This window comes from Dipodomys merriami, unplaced genomic scaffold, assembly GCF_024711535.1.
Source record: "Dipodomys merriami isolate MVZ:Mamm:240054 unplaced genomic scaffold, mDipMer1.0.p SCAF_2, whole genome shotgun sequence".
NCBI classification, from domain to species: domain Eukaryota; kingdom Metazoa; phylum Chordata; class Mammalia; order Rodentia; family Heteromyidae; genus Dipodomys; species Dipodomys merriami.
Genome location: NW_027203381.1, coordinates 48,227,144 through 48,250,334, shown reverse-complemented (window position 1 = coordinate 48,250,334; position 23,191 = coordinate 48,227,144). Strand labels below are relative to the sequence as shown.

At 37.1% G+C, this 23,191-nt stretch overlaps 1 protein-coding gene across 13 annotated transcripts in view; it reads right to left on the bottom strand.

The window, feature by feature from the left end:
• The window catches only part of Ptprm (protein tyrosine phosphatase receptor type M), an 832,110-nt gene that overhangs the window by 436,575 nt on the left and 372,344 nt on the right, over positions 1–23,191 (bottom strand). For 12 of the 13 annotated variants that reach the window (XM_070029553.1, XM_070029556.1, XM_070029555.1 and 9 more), the window contains exons 6-7: positions 16,934–17,108; positions 10,311–10,604 (exon numbers count right to left, since the gene is read on the bottom strand). In XM_070029553.1, the coding sequence (XP_069885654.1) occupies positions 10,311–10,604; positions 16,934–17,108 (469 nt within the window). Of the gene's footprint in view, positions 1–10,310; positions 10,605–16,933; positions 17,109–19,790; positions 19,886–23,191 lie in introns of those variants that run through there. The other variant, XM_070029567.1, reaches the window with a different exon arrangement.

Below are 23,191 nucleotides of genomic sequence, written 5' to 3'. Positions count from 1 at the left end.
GAAGCAAATGAGATCATTAGGGGTGACCATAGCTCTCTCACTCATCACTGTGTTGCTTCCAATCCACCATAAGGTAAGCATCTTCTTGTGCTATGGCTTCCTACCATGAAGTACTGAGCTGTCACAGGCCTAAGGCAATGGGTCATCTAAACATGGGCAGAAACCCCGGAAATTATAAGCCAAAATAAACCTTTCTTCCTTAAACATTGACTATCTCAGGATGCAAAAGGCAATGGACACAAGGATTTTGTACATCTTCCTTTTGTCTTTCAAGGATATTGTTTCAGGAAACAGAGGCATCCTCAAACATGCATGCACTCAACATACTAAAACTAGTGTTCAAAACTTTGGACTGACGCTAATAACTGGTATTGCAGAACACTAGTACAAGGAGTCTAGTCAAAAACCAACAGGCATGTCAAATACCATCTGGGAGGATTATGTGACTCCCTCCTCAACCCAGTATTATTAGATGGCCCATGAGAGCACCTTTAGGACCTTAGCTTCAGGCTATTGACTGGCTATCTCCAACTATGCTTAAATTTCTTTACCTCCTCAGTTTATTCAAAGCTATTCAGGAAGCTTCCTACTAAGATTTCAGAAACAAGTTTTGGGGAAACTAAGAATTAGTAGCATACTTATTTTTCACAGCTAAAGGACTTGCCTGACCTTCCAGATAAGCCCAATTGCTAACTAACTCCATCTGTTGGCACTTTTTGTGAGGCTCAGCTAAGATTTTTCTACATAATGGGTCAGGTAGTTCCTTTCTAGCCCTGCAGTTCATTCGTCTAGTCAATGGCAGGCATGAAAATTTGTTAGGAAAGGACTTAAGTGGCTGTACCTACAGTAAAAAAAAAGTAGTGTATTCCTAGTACACTCCTGTCCTACATATACTGTACAATGCAATACAAAGCAAAAAGTGTTTATATCTGCTGTATAACAGGGAAAGTTCTTCTAATGCCCTTTTAATGTTGGTAATTTTAAAAGGTTCTTAATGGTTTAATGTGTTAGGCATGCATTAAAAACATGTTGCCCTTTGGCAGAGATGTTTTAGAATTAGAACACTTTTAATTTTTCCCTTATAAATAAGCTTAAATTAAAAATAAATTACATTCTGTTCAATTAAGTCCTTGAGTCTTTGTGTGTTCTGCATAACAGCCATTATTAGATCTCCTGCCCTCAAGTTTCCCTGGGTCAGGAATACAGTCTGAATATATATTGTAATGGTGATGACATGCACAAATGCAAATGACAAGTCTGGCTACCTTTGATTTGGGAAGGACAACACTAGTTTTGGCATAGACTAACTGAAGATCAGATATATTCCATACTGAATACTTCTTTTCTCCCACAAGAATAATAAATAAATAAACAGATAGGAGCAAAAGTAGCTGAAGGCTGGCAGAATGGACTTTGGGCTCCAATTATACCCCTTGTGAAGAAATCCATCACTCTCATCAGGTATATTTAAAATGAGTCTCTTTAGTATCACAGTTAGATAAATGCATGGAATTAATATTTCAGAACCAATATTAACCCAAACTTCATGATATTTAGACTAGATCTAGTACAACAGTGCACTATCATATAGAACAGACTAAAATGCTTTCAGAGTGGATCATAAAAGAAATCACAGGTTTGCTGGGAACCAATAGTTCACATCTGTAATCCTAACTACTCAAAAGACTGAGACCTAAACCACCTAAGTCTTAAGTCAGCCTGGATGGACACCTGGACTAGAGGCAGGGCTAAAGTGGTAGAGGAACATCTATAAGGGAGAGAAGGCCCAAGTATTAGCCAAAAATAAGGGAATCACAAGCTTTTACATTTATACAGATTCCTATTAAAAATGTTGAGTCCTACCAATGAAGGGACATTGGCTGGATGTATGTGGCTTATTCATCAAAGGACAAGCCCATATCCATAACACAAGGTAACTCTACAAATGTATTTTATTCATTAAGTGCAAAAGGCAACCACCATCACAAATAAAAGAAGACAAACTAAAATGAACCCCACAGCAGGTCTGCATGTACTCAGCCTCGTACACAATAAACAACACTGAAGGTGAAATGTCTCAAAATGAGGGAATAGAAGGTCCAATTGTTGGCAATTCTGCCCCTGAATATTATCAGAAATAGGTTTTAATGTCATACAAATTCAAAATTTTATTTGCCATTGTGTACAAGTCTCTAACTAGGTGCAAATAACCAGACAAATGCACACACTGTACAAGCAGGTATAACAAATGTATCACACTTAGTACAAAAGGGTAGGTTATAAAACTACCCTCACCTCTGTCCATCACTCTTCACTGACAGAGTAGCAGGTGTGGGTGGGCTGACACAGTGCCTCTAAGACTCATGCTCTACTTCAGTGCACAGGAGTGAGTAGTGTACTAGACAATTTTTCTCTAAATTGTAAAGGTGTATTTTTTAACTTTAAAGATCATTAACTGAAAGCCAGTCAGAGCTTCAGTCCCTGAATAGTCCACAAAGAAACATCTAAATGGTGTAATTGCACACACCACAATATGGATGTGCGTACAAGCATGTGTTAAGTCTCTCAGATGGATGTCTCTCAAAAAGACAAGAACTTTGGGATTGTGGTTAGCACACAGACAGCCAGAGCCATGAGGAAAACAGAGATGGTATTTCAATTTGTCACAAAAGAGCTTCAATTTGGCAAAGACAAAATAGTTGTAGAGAAGGGTTGAAGGTACTTCCCACTGAGGAACTTACAGAACTGCTTAAGTGTTTTCATCTTATTTTACCACAAAAAGATGAGAACATATTGCTTTTTCTATTCCTCCTCTTCAAAGCACTTACTGCTGTACAATTATTTGTTATAGCAATATCCATTTGTATGTATGTATATATCTATAGGTTACCTACATGTTCCCTCCCACTAATACTATCTCCAAGTGTAGTATTAAAAATCTTGCAGGGAGCCAATGGCTCATGTCTGTAATCCTAGCTATTCAGGAGGCTGAGATCTAAGGATGGTGGTTCAAAGCCAGCCTGGGCAGGAAAGTCCTGCGAGACTCCAATTAACCACTAGAAAACCAGAAGTGACGCTGTGACTCAAGTGATAGAATACTATCCTTGAGCTGAAGTGCTCAGGGACAGCACCCAGGCTCATAGTTCCCGGCCCACTACCGACACACTGACACACCAACACACACACACACACACACACACACACACACACACACACACACACACACACACACACACACACACACACACACACACACACACACACACACACACACACACACACACACACACACACACACACACACAAATCTGAAAACAAATCAGGTCTTGTTGCTCTAAAGTTAGGGCTTGTGGGAGTTCCTGGCACTACATAAATATCGTATTAATGTTTTAAAAGGTACAATAATCCCCTTTTTTTTTTTTTGCAAAGAGTTTGAATTATATTAGACCTAAGGAACACATCTGAGTTCAGCTGTTTTCCACTGTCATCCATTTTAATTGTTTCATTTCATCATTTGTTTATCACATCCCTCCTTAAATTTCTGGGGCTAGTTGTTAACAAGACACATAACCACAGATAACAAATAACCAGGTGCATAAAAAGCAGTGTCCTCAAATAAAACACATACAAAGTCTACTGTAAAAATTAATCTCTCTCCTTTCTCTGTTTCAAGTAGCTACAATTTAATAGCTTGGGATATACTGGCAGCTCATAATTATAAGAATAGAAAATATAATAGAAATCACAAACTAAATTGCATTTTGTTTAACTGGATGCTGAAGCAATTTCAATTCTCTGAAGGTACCCAACTATGGCCAAACTGCAAAGCTGGAAAATAACTAAATATGTATATAAATCATTAAGCTAGCTCCTTATTGTAATTGTACTTTAAAAAATAACTCATAGAGGCAGAGAATTCTGTCATTTCTAATATACTTTTATAGTGAAGATCTGCCCTGACCTTGAAACACACTGCTGCTGCAGTTAGGGCAGGTGTTGCTACCTCTATTTAGAGGCAGATGTGGAACCAGAGGAGCTAAATGACAGAATCAAGCTCTCACGTATGGGGGCCTCTGCATGTACTTGGAACTAATTTTCAGAAGCATAAGAAGCCAGCATCTGGAAGTGAGCTACAGTATAATTCTTGTAAAAACCTACCAGGCAATGACAGTGCATCTCTAAGCTGCACAGAAATATCAATTCCACAGCACAGAGAGCAGCTAATAAATGGGGGTCTTGAAATATTAATGTAAGAAACTAAATGAAGTTTCAGAGGTGTAACCAAGATATAATACAGGCTGCAATGTAGCACATACATGGAAACCAAGCACTTGGTTAAAACAAATGGATCTTAAAGATGGGCAAGTGATGTCTGTCAAAAACTTAATACTGAGGGAGTAACAATGCTTGAAAGGAAACGTACTTATAACTGTACTTACATAAACGTACTCATATAACTGTAACCCCTCTGTACAGTATCTTTACAATAAAATATATATTAAAAAACTAATACTCAGCTGAAAGCAACTAATTCTATGAGGTTGGGATATAAAAAAAAATGGTCCTGGATGTGAGGGTGATCTGGCTGCGACATCTGTCACCCCATTGATCGCCAGGGTTGATTCGGCTGATCTGGCTGGCTAGGCGGGTGTCTCCTTCCTCCCTCACCACTCCATGTGCGTCCCTCCAGAAGCTGCGCGCTCAGTACCATCCCCGATAGAGGAGGACCGGTCTTTGGTCAAGGGTATACGAGTAGCTGCGCTCCCCTGCTAGAACCTCCAAACAAGCTCTCAAAAAAAGTGGTCCTCAGATTTTAGGTTTGTTAGGACGTTAATATTTAAAAGATCAGAAGGGATGTGAAGGGTAAACCAAAGGAGGAGGCTGCAATGCTTGGTAAGAATTGTACTCATTATCCTGCCCATGTAATTGTAACCCCTCTGTACAGTATGTTCACAAATAAAATTAAATTAAATTAAAAAAAAAAGAAAAAAAAAGATCTGAGGTAATCAGGTTGCCAATGTCAGAAGCCTTGGAATTAAAATAATAAAAGATTTTAAGAAGTCTTTTATTTTGACATTTCATCTTAGTTAAGGCTCTCTATGCAGGTGCTATTTATTTGCTAGTGAAAGTTTTACAATAAAGCTCTGTGATACATAAGACAAGGAATGCACAGAGAATAGACTGTGTTTTTAGAAGCACATTATCTGTCTGCAGGCTGAGCTTATTCACCCATGGATACCAAGGCCTATGTCCTTAACTACGGAATCCAGTTTTACCAGTCATTAACATGTGGCTTTAATCATGAAGTGTTATTCTAGCATAAAACCCAAGCAGCAAATCTCAGTCTAAGACAGACCTTCAAATTAGTCTATGTAGCCATAATAAGAACTTAATCATGTTTCCACCTCTGCATGGATGTTTGAAAAGTTCATCACAAACTACTAGTCTGCCAAGCAGTGCTTGATAACCTTGATCAGAAGCATTTAGGTAAAGATAAATTCAAAATGAAATTGGAGGTCTAGAGCACATAATACGTAATGAATCAATTATAGAAAGATCATATCAAAGCCAGGTGAGGGTGGCTCATGCCTATAGTCCTGAACCAACCCTGGTGGCTGAAATCTAAGGGCCACAGTTCAAAGCCTGCCTGGAAAGAAAAATATGTGACACTCTATCTTCAATTAGCCAGCAAAATGCCAGTGGAAGCATGGTTCATGTGGTACAGCATCAGCTATGAATCACAAAACCAAGGAAGAATATGAGGCCTTGAGTTCAAGCTCCAATACCAACACATATACACAAACTCAAAGAATTTTCATATTGAAGAAATCTTCAAGTTCAACCAGATCTGTCATTTTGAATGTAAAAATCATCTTCTACAACATCAATTTTTACTAATCAGCTCCAAATTCACTATTTATCACTTGGCTCCTGCTCAATGTGCTCAATGTGCACCTTAATTTTCCATGACTCCTCTTTGTTTGGGTAAAGTACACAACATAGCTGATAAAGATTGACTTCTCCTAGATACAAGCAGGACTATGTTGTATCTCTTAAAATGCAGGGACCAGAAAAAATGTAATGATTGTAGGAATACAACCAGCACTGGAAGAATAAGGCTACCACCTCAATACTGACATTTTGTCTTTCTAGTACAACCAAAGATTATAATGGGGTATTCTTTTTTAGAGGGGAGGGAGAATGCAATATCTTTGCTGGAGTAATAAATAAAATACAGAATATTTAAATTAATTAGTTATTACAGAATCATGTTTATATCTTCTTTATGCTATGCTCAGTTTTATTGATCTGACTTGTTCACTAATACTTATTCACTAATGGCTGTTTAAACCATGTGGGATAAGTTTACATTCATTTCTTCAACTTCCCATCCTATCAGATTCACTTCCATCTACAGCTGTCAAAAGACAAACCACTCCCAGGTTTATCAAATCCATGACTTGTTCTATATAAACACCATAAATATCATCCAACCATTTGAACAACAGTTGGGGACCCACCTGCATTTTCGTCTATAGCTTACAACATCTGTCTTCTCCCTTGTGTCCCTGATTTCCACAAGTCTGCCCATATCACCAGCAGCCATCAATGATCTTTTCTCAAAAGCCAGGTCAGTAAAAGTGAGCTGTATGTCTTCTTATAAGAAGTCTTCTTGCCGGGTGCAGGTGGCTCACACCTATAATCCTAGCTATTCAGGAGGCTGAGATCTGAGGATCATAGTTCAAAGCCAGCCCAGGCGGCAAAGTCCATGAGACTCTTATCACCAATTAACCACCAGAAAACCAGAAGTGGCAATGTGGCTCAAGTGGTAGAGAGCTAGCCTTGACTGAAGAACTGAGGGATACCGCCCAGTCCCAGACTTCAAGCCCCATGACTGACAAAAAAAAAAAAAAGAAAGTCTTCTTGCCCTACCCCAACAACAGGCCTCCTTCTATGTTCTATGATTTCTAACTTTGGCTCTCTCATCTAATATATAATCCTCATTTGTCAAAGGCTGACTTGTTCAGTGGTAACTTTTGCTGAAACATCCAATGTTGGTGCCTGACAACAGGATTGTATGCAGTTGACAACCACCAGATAAACAAGAGTGCTTCATCACTAAGACCCCTTGTTCAGCTAAGGTCTGATTCTTTAAGGCATGGTGCTATCAGGCCTTTCATTTCTTCAAATCTATTATAAAAAATACTGCATCTCTAGGAGCTATATCTTTCTACATAATTCAGTATTATCAAAGGGTTTGCTGAGAACATACACATGAATTATAATTGAGAACTATATAGTATAATATATTAATAGCTGAAAGGTACAGGGACAAAATCAAGAGAAAAGGCAAAAATATGGAAAAAGAACAGGACTGGCAAAACTAAAAAGGGGGGGCTGCTAGTGACCATAATGATCCAGATCATACACATTTCCTCTCCAATGCGACAACAAAATCCTAACTTTCTCATAGAAAGAGGGTGAAGCTATGTTATCACCAGTCCCCAAACAGTACTTTCTGAAATAACATTGAAGTTCTCTCTTACAGAAGGTGCTTAGAAGTGGATGGAAACTCATGGAGGGTTCAGTTCCCCATCTATAATATGAGAATCACAGGACAGATGCCTTGGAGGCTTCATGAGACACAAATAAACTTGAAAGCAATTCTTATATTGTAAAATGACATAAGCAATCCTATGCAAAGCTATAACTGTATGATAACATATGATATGATGATATAAAAATAATGACAAGTACCTAGAATGTGTGTATAAAATGGAACAATGAAGCTTGTTCAGACTGGTTTAAGCAGGGGAGAGAAGATTAAGGAGAGTGATAGAAGGGGTGAGTCTGATCAGAATTCATTGTATACATATATGATCATGTCAGACTGAAACCCTTTGTCTAACTGATGGATGCTAATAAGAGGATGGAATAAGTTAAAGAGAGTATTAAGTTAGTGAGCAGAAGATGACATATTTAGAAAAGAGAGTAAGAAAAAGAACTAGAATTTTCTTTCTCCTCAAAGCCATTGAACAGGACTGTGGAAGCACCAATCTAGAAGAGCAGTTCTTATTACAGCATGAAGGGTTCTAGAGACCAGGGTAGAGCCTGGGAAATTAGTGGATGATGTACAGCACACCCAAGGCAGAATCTGCTAAAACAGCCTATTACTGTATTCAATGAAGGAATCTCTGGAAATTAAAAAAAATATTTAAATAAAAATCAATAACAACAAAGACAGACCTCTTGTGTCCATATCTTGGGGTTCATTTCTTATATGCACATATGTACATAGATTTTCAGCTTTTCAGCTCATCTGATAAGACTATCCTATATGCATACTAATTCTTGCAAATAAGGGAAGACATGGGACCTAACTTTTTTTTTGGACTGGCTTATTTTACTTAATATGATTTTTTCCAAGTCTTTCCATTTCCTAAAAAATGGGGAAGTGTCATTCTTTCTGAAGGAAGTATAGAATTCCAATATATATATATACCACATTTTCTTTATCCACTCATCTACTGAGGGGCATATGGGTTGGTTCCATATCTTAGCTATGATGAATAATGCTGCAATAAACATAGTTGTGCTGGTAGATTTAGTATGGCCTTGTTTGTGATCATTTGGGTAAATGCCCCAAAGTGGAATATATTCCTTGCCTTACTCATGTAACTTTAATACCTCTGTATAGCATCTTTACAATAAAATAAAATAAAAAACCAAAAGCTGAAAATCAAAAACTAAAACTAAACAATAAACCTTTTCCCTCTGTTAACAATTTTATTTTTTGGTGCCAATCCTGGAACTTGAATTCTAGGCCTGGGTGCTATCCCTGAGCCTTTTCTGCTCAAGGCTGGCATTTTGCCACTTTAGCCACAACTCAACTTTCAACTTTTTGTGGTTAACTGAAGATCAGTCTCATGGAATTGTCTCCTCAGGCTGGCCTTGAACCATGATCCTCAGATCTCAGCCTCCTGAGTAAATAGGATTACAAGAATGTGCCACTGGTACTTGGTTCTAACAAAAATCAGAACTGTCCCTTGAGTATTTCACTTAATAGAAGCAGTATAATCTAAACTACAAAGACAAAATGAAAGCATCTTCATTCTTCTATTATTACCAAATAGACAGTCTCCCTTCAGTTTTCTTTTATTTTCCTTCAGTTTTCATGGGGGGGGATTGGTTCCAATCCCTTGTAGATACAAATATTCCTGGATATATATTAAGTTTCCCTAATTCCTTATACAAAATTATATGGTGTCTGCACAACCCCTCCACTCATCCTCAAATATGTAAGTGTATGACTATTCTCTAGCTTACCCATAATGCCTAATACAATGCAAATGAAATGTAATGACAAGAAGAACATCTGCACAAGTTCAGTATAGATATTTTTCCCCAAATATTTTCAATTTGAGGTTGATTGAATTTATGGTATTGGAAACCCACAGACACCAAATGCCTGTAGTTTTAAATTTTTACAAAAAAAAAAAAAAACATTGACATTGATCTTAATTCATCAAGCTTCATAGAATCTCTGACTCTCAGTACAGCACACAATTCAGTACAAGTACTCTTGATATGTATGGCAAAACAGAACTTTAGGAGCCAGTGTTGTTTGTCTACCTTAATCACAGTTCAGCAACAACCTGGAGACCTCCAACTGTTGTTTCCTTCATGTTCTGATTTTCCAGAAACCTTATCTTTTATTCTGCATCAATCCTACTTTCATTAAAACGGTAGAACAAGTTTAGCACAATAAGGACTTCCTAATCTAAGAATGTAAAGACTATACACATTCCACTGATCACTCTTGTTCCAGTTCCATATACTCTTCCAGTCACTGGCCAGCAGCCCTGTATCACCCATCCATTAGTAAAAACACAGTGCTCAAAGCTTATGAGGAAATTTCTTGTTCAAAAACCCCTTGTCCCAGATTATAACCCCATCAACTTTAAAATTAAGACAAAGGGGGAAGCCAAAGAGGGCCTAACCTTTGGGTAGACATAATTCAATAGATAGTTGTTGAGATCTTTAGGGAGCATTCTAGTATGGTTACATGGCACCCAAAACAAGGTGTAAATTAAGAACAGAAAAAGAGGTGGAGGTGAGCTAAGAGAGATTGTCTACAGGTTTCAAAGTTCATAAACTATTAGCTTACTGTTCTCAGGGACAAGGGAATTTTAATCCACATATAGGTTACTGACAGGGCTGAGGAAACATGAATGACCTCATGATCCCAATATTGTTGGCAAATGCCCAGAAAGACCATGATGTTTAGTGGAAGATTTCTTCATACTCACCAGCACACTTTGTTCTTGTCCTGAGAGCTGGTCCAGGAGATCCCGTGCCACCCTCTCCTGGTCTGGTGAGGAGTACACTAATCTCATATTCTGTATCTGGGTCAAGGTGCCCAATTTTGTAACTGGTGGAATCCACTGGCTGCCGGTCATTCCAGCTCCCACTCGCCGTGCAGTATTCCACCTCTCGGGCCACAATGGGCCCATCCCCATTGATGGAGTTGGCATTGAGCTGTATCCATAAGTAGGTTGCTCCCACAGAAGCAAGCTGAGGTGGGGCAATGGGAACTGGTGGTTCTGAAAGGTAAACCAGAGACACTTTTCAAACACTTTGTCTTTAGTTGGAAAAAAAAAAGCTAAACATGTGTCAATGATTACAAGGTAAACAACATTAAAATATAAAGAATAAACTAATGAGAATGCTTTCTATCAGCTTAATAAGAATAAGCACAGTTGCTGACTGCTAGATACATGATCCAACAATCTATCTCCTAGATATATATCCAAAGGAAAAGAAATCATGATGGCAAAAACAAGTTGATACAACTGGATGCCAGTGGTTCATGATTATAATCTAGCTACTCAGGAGGCTGAGATCTGAAGATCATAGTTCTGAGCAGAAAAACTTGTGAGGCTCCTATCTCCAATTAATGACCAAAAAGTTCGAAATGGAGGTGTGGTTTAAGTGGTAGAATGCTAGCCTTTAGCAAAAAAAGTCATGTTAGAGTATAAAGCTCTGAGTTCACACTCTAATACCCACATGTATGTGCACCTGCGTGTGCACACACACACGCACACACAATACACAATCACAGTGCACAATAATTTCACAAAATTCACAATTGTAAAAATAAATTGCCTTTATAAACCTAACCTGAGCTGGGAAAATTTAGTCTCACCTACCTAGGAGGTTGAAATGGATTACTGGAGCCTATAAGAAATGTGCAACACAGAAAGACTAAGTCTCAAAACAAACAAATAAACAAGAACCACAACATCACTTATTTAAGAAGATATTCCCCTAATCACTGTAAGACCCAACACAGTTTACTCAGCTACACAGGCTGGTGACTTACCAAGAAGTCATCAGTGAAAGCTGACATGGTTGTGGTATTTAAACAGTAGCAAGCCATCACACTCCTTATTGAGAATCTTTTTAAACTCAAAGGTACTAGAATTTTCTATATATCATTGAGTTTTCTTACGTTTATACCCTAAAGATACTTTTAAAAAATATTACTGAAATTATAGCTTATCTCAGCATAAAGGTATTCTTGAGATGACTCAAAAAAAAAACCAACACAAAAAAAACCCCTATGACAATAGGCTCATCTATCTGGAGGAGGATAATAAAGTCTGCTACTGTTAATGTTCAGTGGACCTCTAGTAATGAGTCTTATTAAAGGTTTGAATAGAAAGAAAAGCTCTGAATCAAAGAACATACTATGCTCAGCTGGAAAATGTCTAAGAAATCAATAGCAAATTCTCTCTACAACCCAAGGAAGTATCTCTCACTATTCATAACCTGAGACTGACTCTTTCCATATCACTGACTGAGAAGGCAGAGAAGGCCTTGGCCCTTCTAATTATAAGTCCTTTTCCCACTCCATCAGTTAGATGCTAGTTGAATGGCCCTCCCAGCATCAAATAAAGATTAACTACATCCTTGTTAGTGGTCCCCTACATGAAAAACAGTCACTCTACAAAGTCACATGTTTATGTTTCAATGAGTCATCACATAAGAAAAACATGAATCTGTTGGTTTTTCTCCAAAGTGTTTTCACAGGTAGTTTGTGTCTTTTGAGGAGTGTTTTTGTTCTTTTTCATTTTCCTTCCACAGATTGATGGAAAACAAAGCCTGCTCCAATCTGGCATATGAGTTGCTTGGGGCAACTCTTCTTTTTCCTAGGGAAGAAAGACATGGCCAATACAGCACAACCTTGTTTCCTGCTAACAAGACCTTAGGAAAGCTATTACCATCTGAGGCCTGCACCTAAGATGCTATCAGACATTTCCCAGACTAGCTAAGCAACTAGCAACATCCATTCTTTTGTTGGGTTGGGATATCTTTGTTCTTTTTTATGTTTAGTTGTGCTAAATTACATTGAATATGAAATAGCACATTAGAATAAGTCAAAAATAAGACATTAAATTTTTAATGGATTTCTTTTAAGGGATATAAATGTGATCTGCATGTACTAAACTATTGTTTCTATTGTTAAAGTTTGTACTGTAAGTAGTTCTGATTTAACTTACAATAATTTAACATTAATTTCTATCATTAGGAATTTCTTGAATCAGGACAAGAACCAGGACTTTTACGAAGGCATTTGCATAGCCAAAAGGTGAAAAAGCCTTTAATTACTTTCAAGATACAAATGATAAGAGTTATTAAGTGCTATTCAAAACTAAGCAGCAAGTTCACAATGGGTCAAGTGTTTGAATTTTACATCTCAGTTAGGACATTTTTACTTAGCATCCTAAAAAGACTTGACTTCATTGTACTTTTTGTCAGAGGAGTATTTTCTATGTGTATTCCCCATGGAGAAAAGAACCTCAAAATCTAAATCAAATGATTCAGCAATAATCTGGAAACAACTCGAACAGACATTCAAAAGGATTTTTGGTTAATCAAAGAAAGAATCAACAACAACAACAAAAGTAAGTCAATATTTAAATTTTTGCAATGAGTCATTCAGTGTCCTTGTTTCAACGTTTTGTTATTCCCTTTCCCCTTCTCAGATTAGACAAATGTATATACAAGATGCAGGGTACCACAATCAAGTACAGAGACAACAGGGCTATACCATAGGGGGAAGAACATACAGGAAACAAAAAAAAAAATCACATAGTACATTTAAAACAATTACAACAAAAACAGACATCTTGTGTCCATATCTTGGGGTTCATTTCACTTAGCATCAATGATATGCACAGGACAGTACATTGGAAATGAACTTTACAGGTGGGGGGTTGGGGTGGTGTGGGGAAGAGTGTGGGAGTTAAGAGGTGGGGGAGGGAAGGGATAGTGGGACAACAATGGAAGGGGTAATAATGATCCACAAGTAATACACTAATTGCCTTACTCATGTAACTATAACCCCTCTGTACAGCATCTTTACAATAAAATAAAAAATTAAGTATTTTTATGACAAAAAATATTTAAATTTTGAACAGAATGTCACAGAAGGAGGGCAGGAAGAGTGGCTGAAAAGAATAATAGAAATGCAAAATAGGATCTCATGTTTGTTTTTTAACTATTTGGGATTTAACTCAGGGCCTCATACTTGTATATGCAAGGGGTCCACTTTTGCAGTCATGAACTCAGATATTTTGTTTTTCTTCGTTTCTTAGATAAGGTCTCATGCTATCTTTGTTCAAGAAGCTAGCACTGTGATCTTCTTTGCCTAGATCTACCACCAGAGTAGCTAGGATTCTGGACCTGTTGCCACCAGCTATCAAAAATGAGAACATTCACACACATATACAAACATATATAGACCAATCTTTAAGTATATGGTAATGGCTGATACATATAGATCATCATCACATTTCAGTATATGGAATTTGAACACATGAAATATTTTACAGAAGTGAAGGTTGATGTTAACACACACGAGCATATTTACATGCATTGTAGAAATATTTGTACGCTCTTGTCTTTTGGGGAGTGGACATCAAATCAGCATGTGATTTTAACAAAATTATAGGCTCCATGGAATTTAGCTTTTTCCATTTATAAAATAGGAGCAGTAAAAATATTACATGGCATATAAAAAACTGCTACATATACACAAGAGGCCTAAAAATGTTACTGTATACCTTAAGTTATTGCCTTAAAGAAATAATTCCATTCAACTCCAGTATGTTGTCACATTTTGCAAAAATGAAACATATATAAAAATAAGATGTAACAATTGTAAATGAAGAAAAAAACAAAGTTCACATCTCACCCCTATTTGCATGCCAGCAATAGGGAAGATAAGCAAGGGCAGTAAGTGTTTATCAAGGAGTTAGAGAAATACTATGCTGTCCTAAGACAGGAAAATGTGCTGCACAAACATAACCAAGAACTTTGTTCTGGAAGACTAGAAATTTCTAGTTTGCTTATATATTAACATTTTTTATTGTGCAAATACTGTAGAGGGGTTACAATTACATGAGCAAGATAATGAGTACATTTCTTATCAAGCATTGTAGCCTCCTCCTTTATAATGACTTGTACATCTCATTGTTGCAATGGGTCCACCTGTATCCCTATTTAAACAATTTGTTTATCCCCCCTTCCCCTCGACAAATTATACCGACATCAAATACAGTGAAAGCAGGGGTTATACTGTGGGGGAGGAACATACAAAGCAACAAAGAAATAATCTTATATAAATTAACATTTTTAAGGTGGTATTTTTGTTAATTTATTTATTAGTGGTCCTGGAATTTGAATTCAGGACTTTACATGTGTTAGGCAGCCATTCTACTAGAAATCCCAAAAACTATTTGGAGGAAGCCTGGGCTGACCTAGAACTGAAATTCTCTGTGTCTTGGCTGGAATGAAGGTACATGGCACAATATTGAGCTATGGATTGAGATGGGGTTCATGTGCAATCCTCTCGAGATCAATGTTCTGAGTTACCAGAGTTCAGGAAGGAGAACTGTGTCCAGCTCAAAGAGGTAATTTTTTTAAAAAGAAACTATTACAACTGTATCAAATCTTTAGGTAGGCAAACTAGTTCCAAGTTTCACAAAAGACAAAACACGTAGGAATCTAATGTGACAAAACCAATGATTCAAATACATGTTTTAATGCACACTTCCCTACACTGACATTCATCATGCTGTAGTGAATATTTTTCAAGGGAAACCCAGCGCAAACTAATATTGTGCATTCTAAGTTGTATGTAACTATGCAGTGATCTTGTGCCAGAGCAAATGCCAAACCAGCTATAGCTTTCATAATATAAGCTGTGCCTTGGAGCTTCTCAGTGTGGTTGTGGCAGAAAAATGGAGAAACAATAGTGAAAAAAAGCATTTATTTATTATTTCTCTATTGAACTCTTTTCAAATTTATTCTAGTGAACAGATGAAAATCACTTAAATAGCCAATAATGAGAAAATGTTGAAGTGAATTATAGTGAATTTACTTGACAAAATCAGAAAGACAGCACAGCTATATGGGAAAATATTCATATGAATCAGAAACAAATGAGGATATTAAAACTATGTACACTATAATCATAAGTGATGAACAGCCATAAAAACATTCAGAAGAAAATTCAATAAAATAATGATGATTCTCTTATTATCATCAATTGAACATTTTTTAAAAAAGTATTTTTAATATTTTTTTAATTCAGAAAGGTAGCTCTACTGTTCATTCTCAGATATTAACCACAGAGCTCTTTACCAAGTCAGATAGTAAAAAACATCTCTCCCTCCTTTCCTTTGTGGCCCTTTGTGGTATGCTTATTTTGCATACCATTTTAACTACCACAGGTGTGTTTTCCACAAGTGATTACTCTGACAGTCCTATTATTATTATTTCTCTTTTATTATAAACAAGAGAATAGATGCACAGAGAGCAAGCCCCTACCCTGTGCCCTCAAAGCTTATTCAGTTATTTGAACCCAATGTTCTTCCTGAAAAGAGGAATTTGCTGGTGAAAAGAAGAGTCCATCTTAAGATGAGCAATCTTACCATTTCTATATTTAACTAATACGAAAGGAAAACTTAAAAATAAAGCACAGATAAGGGTGGTGGGGCAGCTCAGTAGTAACAAATGTGTAAAGCTCTGGCTTTCATCCTCAGTGTGTGTGCAGGTGTGTGCGTGCGTGCACACACACACACACACACACACACACACACACACATACACACACCACACACACAGAGGCACTGTTCTGTTCTCTTAAAAGAAACAGGAATGATCTGCCACCATTGCCTTAAATGGCTTCATGGTACATCTGTAAGTCTCAATTACTCTATTTGGGACCCAAAATTGCCCAAGATGTTTGATAATAAAACCGTCTGCCCATTATAAAAAGCATTAAACCAGCTAAAGGAAACTTGTTTCCCCTCTCTCTTTCCCCTCATCTTCCACCTCCTTGAATATAATGACTCAATTTGCCAGTCAGGCAAAATATAGTAATAGAACCTAACTGGGACATTATGAATGTTGAGACAGTATTATCAATATGGCTGGTATGATATAACGGAACATTTTTATACTGACACTGTTTCATTTTATTAACCACCCTGCTATCATAAACACCCTAGCCACTGAATATTTGCATTTTAAGTGATTTTCTATCAGTAAGAAATTTTTCATTCCTTAAAAAAATTTATAGCTTTTAATCTCTATATATAGAGCTAGCAGAAGACCTTGCCAAGAGCACATTCATTGCTTTATATGCAACTAAACCAACATAAATAACATGCATTTTTCAAAAATATTGCTCACATGCAAAATTTGTACTTAAAATGCAATCCATCAGTGTAGCCTATCATCAAACTACTGTGCTGAAACAGACAAGAATAAGCTTGAGCTTTAAACAAATAATAAACTAACCACCATCTAACATATCTATTTTCATAGACTATTTGGGGATATAAAAAAACACATTAAATACCTTTAACTACCAATTCTGCATAGTTTGATATCCCAACACCTCCTTCTGTGCGAATCATGCAGCGGTACTTCCCAGCATCTCGTTTAGTGGTATTCACCACATTAAATGAAGCTATGAATCTTCTGGAACTAGTCACCTTTATTTCCTTCAGTGGAGCATCTTGGACATCAATGCCCTATATCAATGGGATGGTGAAGACAAAAAAAGATGCAATATCAACTGTCATATCAAAACAGTAGGACACATGATGATGCATTATCAATGTCACGCTTGTCCATTTTGTTTGGCTGTTCATGGCCCCAGGAAAGTTGTTTTATGAGAACAGCTGGCCAAGAATTGTAATTTTGCCCAGCATAACACTTCCAAGATTGAGGGATGCAAAACTGATTGTGCAGAAACATCTTGCTTTTATCCTTTCAAGATATTAATCATGCTAAATTAGTTTAACAGCAGAAGAGAGATATTAAGTATATAGAAAAAGCCTTTACTTTGTTCCCTATCAATGTCTGGTCTTTTCATAATATTTCTTTTTTTGGTAGGTCATGGGGCTTGAACTCTGGACCTGGGCTCTGTCCCTCAGCTTTTCAGTTTAAGGCGAGTGTTCTACCACTTGAGCCACTTCAGGCTTTCTGGTTGTTTATTGGAGATAAGAGTCTCATGGACTTTTCCTGCCCAGGCTGGCTTTGAACCATGATCCTCAGATCTCAGCCTCCTGAGTAGCTAGGATTACAGGTGTGAGTCACCCGCATCTGGCTTCATAATATTTTGTCTTATATTTTGTATGCATGGATAGGAAACAAGATTAAGTCACCTACTGCTCTATTACTGATCTCAATTTATATGTGAAGAAATAAACAATTTGTCAAAAATAACACTAAGGCCAATGTTGTGGCCTAAGTCTATAATACTAGCTACTGGGGAGATGAAGCTGTGGGATCAGTTTGAGGACAGTCAAGAAATAAAAGTTCATGAGAGCAGTGTGAGTGGCTCAGGCCTGCAACACTAAATATTCAGAAGGCTGAGGTCTGAGGACTGATGTTCAGAGCCACCCCAGGCAGACAAATCTATAAGCCTATTATTTCCAACTAAACAGCAAAAAGCTAGAACTGGTGGTATGGTTTAAGTGGTACAGCACCAGCCATGCGAAAAGTAGTTGAGTGAGAGAGAATGTGATGCTTTGAGTCCAAACTGCAGCACCAACATAAGCATGCATGCAAACGCATACACACATGCATGTATATACACAAAACATTCATGAGACTATCCCAACCAATGACAGGAATGGTGCACAACTCATTATCCCAGCAACAGGGGAAACACACTAACTGGTTGCAGTGGTGAATATCTGTCATCCTTTCATACAGGGAAGCAAACAGGATCACAATCCAGCTCATCTGTGCATAAAACAAGATCCTATCTTAAATAATAATACACAACAGGCTGATGAAGTGGATCAATTGATACCGTGTTTGCCCACCAAGCACAAACTCTAAGTTCAACCCAAAGCTTCAAAAAGCAAACAAGCAAACAAAAAACAGCAAAATCTACATTGAGATTACTATATTCCTAAAGACTAGATGTGGAGGACTAATCTAAACTTTATGGTGTTCTTCTCTGATGTACAAAAAGAAAACAGAAATTGATGTTCAATAAATACTACCTGGTACTGAAATGTAACAGGAGAGCATTTCCCAGTACCACCTAAAGTTGATCCCAGTTCTAGAATGTTTTTTATCTTTTCTTATCCTTGAACTCTTAAGAGTTACTCATATCTGGAAACCCATGCTATGTTTGCAAGAGTTTAAAGCCACAAAAGAAAGCTACAGATGCCAGCTCTCTACATATTTTGCATTTAGTTGGAGAGGAGTTATGTATAACATGTTACTTGCATTTTAGGAGTAAACAATAGATATCAAAGCTAATAAATGTCATTAAACACTACCGCCTATTATTCAGTCTGCAATCAGTTTCTGGGCATCATCCATGGGTCTAGACACTAGGTTTCACAAGGGGGAACAAAAGGTAAATAGTTGTGGCATTTCCAGGTGTCATCTGGGGAATGCAAGCTTGAAATGAACACACAGCCACCAATGATAGCCTGTATGGGGAAGGGGAAGATCAGGTGGCTGGCAGAAGTCATACAGTGGACCTTATTGCTACAATGGGCATGGGAAGCCAGTTTGGATAAGTAACACATGAAGTGAGATTTGAGGGGTCAAGTGAAGCTAACCAGACAAAGGGGAAGGGAGGGAAAGGGCATTCTAGCCACAGGAAACAGTACAGGAGTCCCACGATGTTTAGAAAGTAATGGATGGAGTAAAGTTAGTAAGAGGAATTGGAAGAGGTGGACAAACCCCTGTGAATTCAGGCTGTGTTGAAATGCTTTTTATTTATAACTACAACAATGCCAGGCTACAAAAGAACAAAGAGCATCTACACTTTTCAGTGCTCTGTATTATGCTAAGTCCTTTAAAAGCTTTTATCTGTAGTATTTTTATTCACAGCAGGTCCTTAAGGACTGGGGTTTAGGAGTTAGCCTGATCAGGGTGCCAAATCAAACTTGATTTTTTAAGTGATTTACTTTCATAGGACCCTGCTTTCTTCATCTGAAAGAAGTGACTTTCAGAGCTGTTGTAAAAAAATCAAAGATATTTGCAAGGACACTGGCATAACTGAGTGGCCCCACAAATCCCTACAGAGCTTTGGATAAAATGAACAATGAGTTCCAGGAAAAAGGCAGACAGGCTTTCAAACTATCACTTTTATTACCGACATGCCAAAAGACATTAACCTCTGTCTGAGGTGAGCAGAAACAATGGGTTTGTTAATACTGAAGCACAGAATTGAACAGACTCACCCACTAGTCACAAGCGGCATTAGAAAACCACAAAGGCCCTTCATATGTTTAGATGTTGCTGTAAAACTCACAGGATGGAAGAACAGGGCTTTCATAGGCAGTTAGCTCCCTGAAGAAGGGGCTGAGCTAGTCACGATTTACACTTCCTCCCAGGCAGTTCCTGCTTGGGCAGGGAGAAAGCAGGCAGAAGTGTTCCTCTACTACAGTTCCTGCCACATGTAAGGAAACATTAGAAGTGGGGAACCAAAGTTCCACTTACATTATCCTTAGCATTAAGTGTAAAGAAATATTTATAGCTTAAAAAGCCATAAATCATAATATGAAGCCCTATACACATCTTATGTAAGTGTGAGTTTTACTAAATTCCAGAAATTAGATCTAACAGCACCAAGAAGTTAAAAAAACAGTAACAATATTAGCTAATAGAAAGCTAATAGAAAGTTAAAAAAACCAATAACAATATTAGCTAATAGAAAGCATTCCTCTGCATTCCATAATCCAGTTTCTAATTCTCTCCCTCTAAATAACCAAATATTGTCATTTAGTCTGACATTTGCTCTTCTACAAAATTAAGTATTTCCTCAAACTGAAAAAAAAAACACTTCAATTCTCCAATTGCTGAGGGGGTAAAATACTGAACCCTGAAGAAAGGCATATTGCATACTGATAAGTTCTTGTTTTGTTTCTTAATGGCAACAACAAAGGAGTTAAGGGGACCATCTAATGTTTTTATTTACCTAATTGTGGTATTAACCCTGTAAGAACAGACTTTTAAGACAATCATATAATATTTTCTAATAGATGCATGTGCCAAAATAATATTCAAGTATGCACTGCAGATCTCTTATAATAAGTCAAGTCTATGCTGAGCAAACCTCCCTTTTTGATTCATGCATACATTGGAGAAGCAGTACAAGGGAGCTGCTCTGTCACACCACAAACTCTTCCAATGAAATACAAAACCTCAGAAGAACAAGGGTACGAAACCCAAATTTATCAAATGAACTCTCTAGAAGGAGCTTTTCTTCTTTTGAGACATAATAGAAAAAAAATGACAGAAAAGGAAAAGATATAAAGGAAAGGGAACTATAATTTAGGATACTTACTATTTTACTTTTAAGCATATTATATTGAGTATAATCAGTCTCCTCTAGGAAACCACAAGATATTCAGGTCATGGGCTTAATTTTCCATACTTAATTAACCAGGTACACTACATAGATGCCCAAAGAACTTCTTGATGTTGACAAAGGAAGCCTCAGTGGAAAAGAATAAATATGTGTGTATGTGTATATATATGCATATTTATGTATGTTTGCATGTATGTTTTGTTGTGCTAAAATAAAACCCAGGCAAAAACTTCCCCACTAATCTACACAAGTTTAACCTTATTTTAATTCTTTAAAATGGACAATACCTACATTTTTGAGTTTCTGGGCATGCACCAGTCAGCAACTTTGCTCAAACTCATCATAATTGTTCCAGAAAATGGGCCCCAAAGATGTCTATACTCTCGTTTTTAAAACCTGTGACTATTACCTTCCATGAAATATATATATAGAGAGAGATGTGAACCTGGGGATGGGAAGATTATAATGCACTACTTGGGTGACCAGTATCACAAGGGGCCTTAAAGAGGGAAGACAGGACAATCAAATACGGAAGGAGGAGATGTAATGACAGAAGCACAAATAGAGTGATGCTCACAGAAGATGCCATAAGGGACCAAGGGCCAAGAAATAAAGGAAGAAGCTAGAAAAGGAAAGGAACAGATCTTCCTCCTGGAACTCCTTGCTGTCCCCTTATCTAAGTCTTGTGAGCTCTAGAAGTTAATGAAGCTGCTAATTTGGAGTAATTTATTACAGCAGCAATTTGACAATAATATAACCATCTGACTAATGAAAGACCTATGACTTTTTGAAGGTGTGCAGTCACCATATATTCTAATTTGTCAGAACTACATAACAATTATTTAAGGTTGTATTGGAACCTTATTCACTAGCAAGAATTCAATTCAAAAGCTTCTACTGCAACCAAAGCTAAAGAACAAAGTAGGAGAACTCACACTTTTCAATTTCAAAATTTAGTAAAAAGCAACAGTAATAAAAGGAAGTACAGCATTGACACAAGGCTGGATATAAACCAATGGAATAGTTTTTTTGTAGAATGAAATTATTCTATTAGACAGTACTTTTAAGTCAAATAAATAGTAATTTCCCTATTGTATTTTGAGCAACTATACTGACCCCGTCTACACAACAAGGATATTCCTTGAAATTCTATTTTCTGTAGCTATCATTAGTTATTGAAATTGAATACACAAAACTAAATAAGATTAACTGTGCTTAAATAAGAGAAGTACTTGTAGTATTATAAAATATATACTCAGAATTAGAGACACATGCTAATATTTAAATATCTATAAGATTAATCATTTAGATTGGTGTAAATCACTTAAATTTGTGGCATTACCAACAGTTTTATACAAGTAGAAAAACTCTTCTTTTTTTTCTGGTCAGTCCTGGAACTTGAACTCTGGAACTTGAGCACTGTCCCTGAGCTTCTTTTGCTCAAGATTAGCACTCTACTACTTGAGCTATACCTCCACTTCCAGCTTTTTCTGTGACTAATTGGAGGTAAGAGTCTTGAGTCCCAAGCTGGCTTCAAACCATGATCCGCAGATCTCAGCCTCCTAAGTAGCTAGGATTACAGGTGTGAGACACCAGTGACTGGCTGAAAAATTCCACTTTGGAACTACCAGCTAGAATAATGACCTGAACACAGGGGAGTCTTTAGTTTAAAGAAGGAATCAAAAGGAAAGAGACATCAAGGGAGAAAGAAGAGGGGGGAAAATCATGTAAAGGTAGAAAGGAATGGAGAAGAAATTGGAGAAGCAACACAGAAGGGAGCAGTGAAGAAAAGATAGATGGAGAAAGGGAGGTGCACTAAAATAAGAGCAAATACCAATACCTTAAAACCTCAGGGAAAAGAGGTAACACATACAAGGTAAGGGTAAAGGTTTCCACTTTTGGAAAATATTTCTTCTTTCCTGCTGGAATCCTAACAGTTATCCATTAATAATCTGGTCAAAACAAAACAAAACAAAACTATGAGATGAGATCTTTAACAAGCCATCACAGCAGGGATAAAGGAGGAGAAATGGAGGATTTTCTTCCAAATGTAGTTAAGGTGTGAGAAAGGAAAGGAAGAGGGAGATGTCCTCCATCACTTTAGTACTGTCATATGGTAGAGAAAAGTCTACCTGAAAGTATGATTGCTTAGCATGCTAATAAGTATTTTAAATTAAAAATATCAAGAAAAATATAGAAACAGGAAGTGTGACCTAATCCTATTACTCAACTCTCCTGAAGCAGTCCTTAGAATGAAATTCCTTAGTTCAT